This window comes from Propithecus coquereli, unplaced genomic scaffold, assembly GCF_000956105.1.
Source record: "Propithecus coquereli isolate 6110/MARCELLA unplaced genomic scaffold, Pcoq_1.0 Scaffold249, whole genome shotgun sequence".
Lineage (NCBI taxonomy): Eukaryota > Metazoa > Chordata > Mammalia > Primates > Indriidae > Propithecus > Propithecus coquereli.
This window is the reverse complement of record NW_012148052.1, coordinates 469497-472304: the sequence shown is the minus strand read 5'-3', so window position 1 is coordinate 472304 and position 2808 is coordinate 469497. Positions and strand designations below refer to the sequence as shown.

General features: G+C 38.4%; 1 protein-coding gene across 1 annotated transcript in view; it reads left to right on the top strand.

The window, feature by feature from the left end:
- Window positions 1–2808, top strand: part of YBX1 (Y box binding protein 1) — a gene marked incomplete at its 5' end in the record, with an annotated part of 17537 nt that overhangs the window by 10959 nt on the left and 3770 nt on the right. Inside the window, one exon of the mRNA XM_012646663.1 lies at window positions 124–208. Within this exon, the coding sequence (XP_012502117.1) occupies window positions 124–208 (85 nt within the window). The remainder of the gene's footprint in view (window positions 1–123; window positions 209–2808) is intronic.

Sequence of the window (2808 nt, the reverse complement as noted above, 5' to 3'; positions counted from 1 at the left end):
TGGGGGTTTTATTGTGGGTTTTTTTTTAAAAAAACTCTAGTATTAAGACTTTGGATTTGTCCAGTTGAGTTTTTATTGTTATGTTACTGGTCCAACAAGCTTGATCTCCATTGTCTTTTCAGGGTGCTGACAACCAGGGTGCAGGAGAACAAGGTAGACCACCAGTAAGACAGAATATGTATCGGGGTTATAGACCACGATTCCGCAGGTATGGTCCATAGTAACCTGTTTCTATTAAAAATTCCTCAAGTGTATGTTAGGACTCAGCGGCATCATGCTCCTCCTACAGTCTTTGAGTCATTTATCTTTTAACACTTCACTTTTCTTCATCAGATACCTGAGAGGTGAACCTGCAGTCAGTTATCTTTGAGAATGTGTTCTTTGCATCTTTGGCTCTGGTTTAAAACAGCTTGTATAGATGAGGTCTACTACTTTACGTATTTCTTTTTAATGAGGGTATGGAATTTCGAAATTTCTGTCCATAAACAGGTAAGAGAATAGTTTAAAACACGTATCTTTTAAACGCGCTTCCTTGGGAGAGAGAAAGGTAAAGCTAATCTTTTATTAGGAATATCTGAACTCCACCATGGCATAAGTAAAGAATCAATAGTAAGTTTTATCTCTGAGATGGCATAATTTTCCATTATTACTTCTCAGTTATGTACTTTTTGATTTTTTCGGTCACCCTAAAGTTGCAGAATGAAATCGTGCCATTACGAATTCTCTTTTAAGACCCAATGCCAGGATATAAAACAACTAATCTACCTATTAGTATAATTATTAGAGTAATTGAGAAAAGGCTCCATGAACCAAGTGTATTTTAGTGCGTTGTGTGGTACGTTTGAGGCAATGTTCCCAGTACCACAGTGATAGGATAAAACAGTGTAATAGTTGTTTCTTTAAGAGACTTAGATCAAAGCATTGAGTTTTTCCCTATGTTATCCTTAAAGTTGACAGGTAGCACTCAAGAATCAAACCGATGTAGTAATACTTAACTGATGACCACTTACATGGCAAGCTTCATATGCCCAAATAATTTTTAAGAAACAGGTTCGTTGCTCAGAGCCTCCAGAATAGATTGACTCTACAAGAGAGAGTTCTGCATACAGTTTTTATATAGTTGACCAAAGTTGGAGCACTCATTGAAGCTTTAAGAACTAGGGAACCTAGTTGAGGTTATACCACAGTATAGATCAGTATATGTATATTGAGAATTTTGCAAGAACAGTCAGGTATCTTTGTGTTTTTTCTTACTTGTATTGATGTGTGTCCTTTCCTAAGTTTTTAATTAATTAAAAAAATAGACCTGGGGTTCTAGCTAATACACTACAATTGAAGGCTTCTAACTCGCCACCAAGAAATGCTGGCCAGGTGCTGGATGTTAGAGGTTGATGGGTTCTTCTCTGACCAGTTGAGAAGATGATTTTTGCTGACAAATTTTTGGATATTATTGACCTTGGACTGTGGCTCAGACTGTTTTAAACCTAGACATAGATTCTTTTTCTGTTTTTTGTTTTTTTTTGAGATAGGGTCTTACTCTGTCACCCAGGCTAGAGTACAGTGGCCCAGCCATAGCTCACTGCAGCCTTGAATGTGTGGGCTCAAGCGATCCTCCTCCCTCCACCTCCCAAGTAGTTGTGACTAGAGGCATAAGCCACTGACTGCACCTGGCCCACGATACCATTTTTTAAAAAAGGCTCTCATAGCAGTTTATCCATTTAAGTCCATGGGTGCCAACAGCAGAATCTTTGGCTTACCTTTTTGTTGCACTGAAAAGCTGCTTAAATTTTCTGTGTAGTTTCGTTGATGTCCTTAAAAATAAGCACACATTTTTTTGGTGTTGAGTGTTCCACTTTTACTGTTTAATAAAATATATTGTTTGTCTTTATACTGACAAGCCTGAGGTCATGTTGTGTTCTAGGTAGGTAGAGATATCAAGCGTCGTCTCATTCAATGTAAAGGTTTTTGCGTTTTGGTTTAAGTTAGACATTAATAGTCTCATTTTTCAATGTATACAGTAGTTGACAGTGCCAGATAATTACTGCAATTTCGCATAATTGCTTTGAAGTTGGCAGTGAAGTTATCCATTAATGCAGGGCTTTCCAGACTGGCCAGGAATCTTTTGTCCACATGAATAATAAATGAAGCATGCTACCCCTGATGCATGGAATGGTGGGTGAAATCGTGATTGTGGGTTTAATGGCAAATTGAAAGAGAAATCTTAAGACAGGGATTATATTATATCAGTAGGGACTTTTGCTGAAAAGGAGACAGAGGGGAAACTGGGGTCAAAAAGGATTTTTGTTGATGAGAAATAAAAGCACATTCGTAGGCTGAAAAAATGTAATAGAAGAGGATAGTTGATGGCAGGAAAGTGACTGCTGGAAGTACCTTGATTCTTCAGCTGAGATGGAGTTTTGTCCACAAGTGGAAGTGTTGGCCTTTAGGAATGAGAGCACTTCCATGTGTAAGCATCCCCAGAGTATATGGGCACAGATGTGTTAGTGGGAATTTGCAGAAGTCTTTGGTTGCTCAGTCGAGTCAAAAGGTAAGGAAAAAGAGGAGAGGGGTTGTGAAGTTTGGGGCAAAGATGTGAAATTATCTCTAGAAGAGAAATAGACAAGTGAAATTTATAAGTAACGGTAACAGTCAGAAATTGGAAGTGAGCTTGCCTGGCTTAGCTCTTTTTCCAGCCATTTGAGCAGCAGGCTCCCCAAGTTGAGCAGAGAGTTGTATTTGTGTGGCTTCGGTTTATCCAGATGAAGACACTGGGGTAGGGATTGATCATATTCTGTTTTTTTTTTTTTT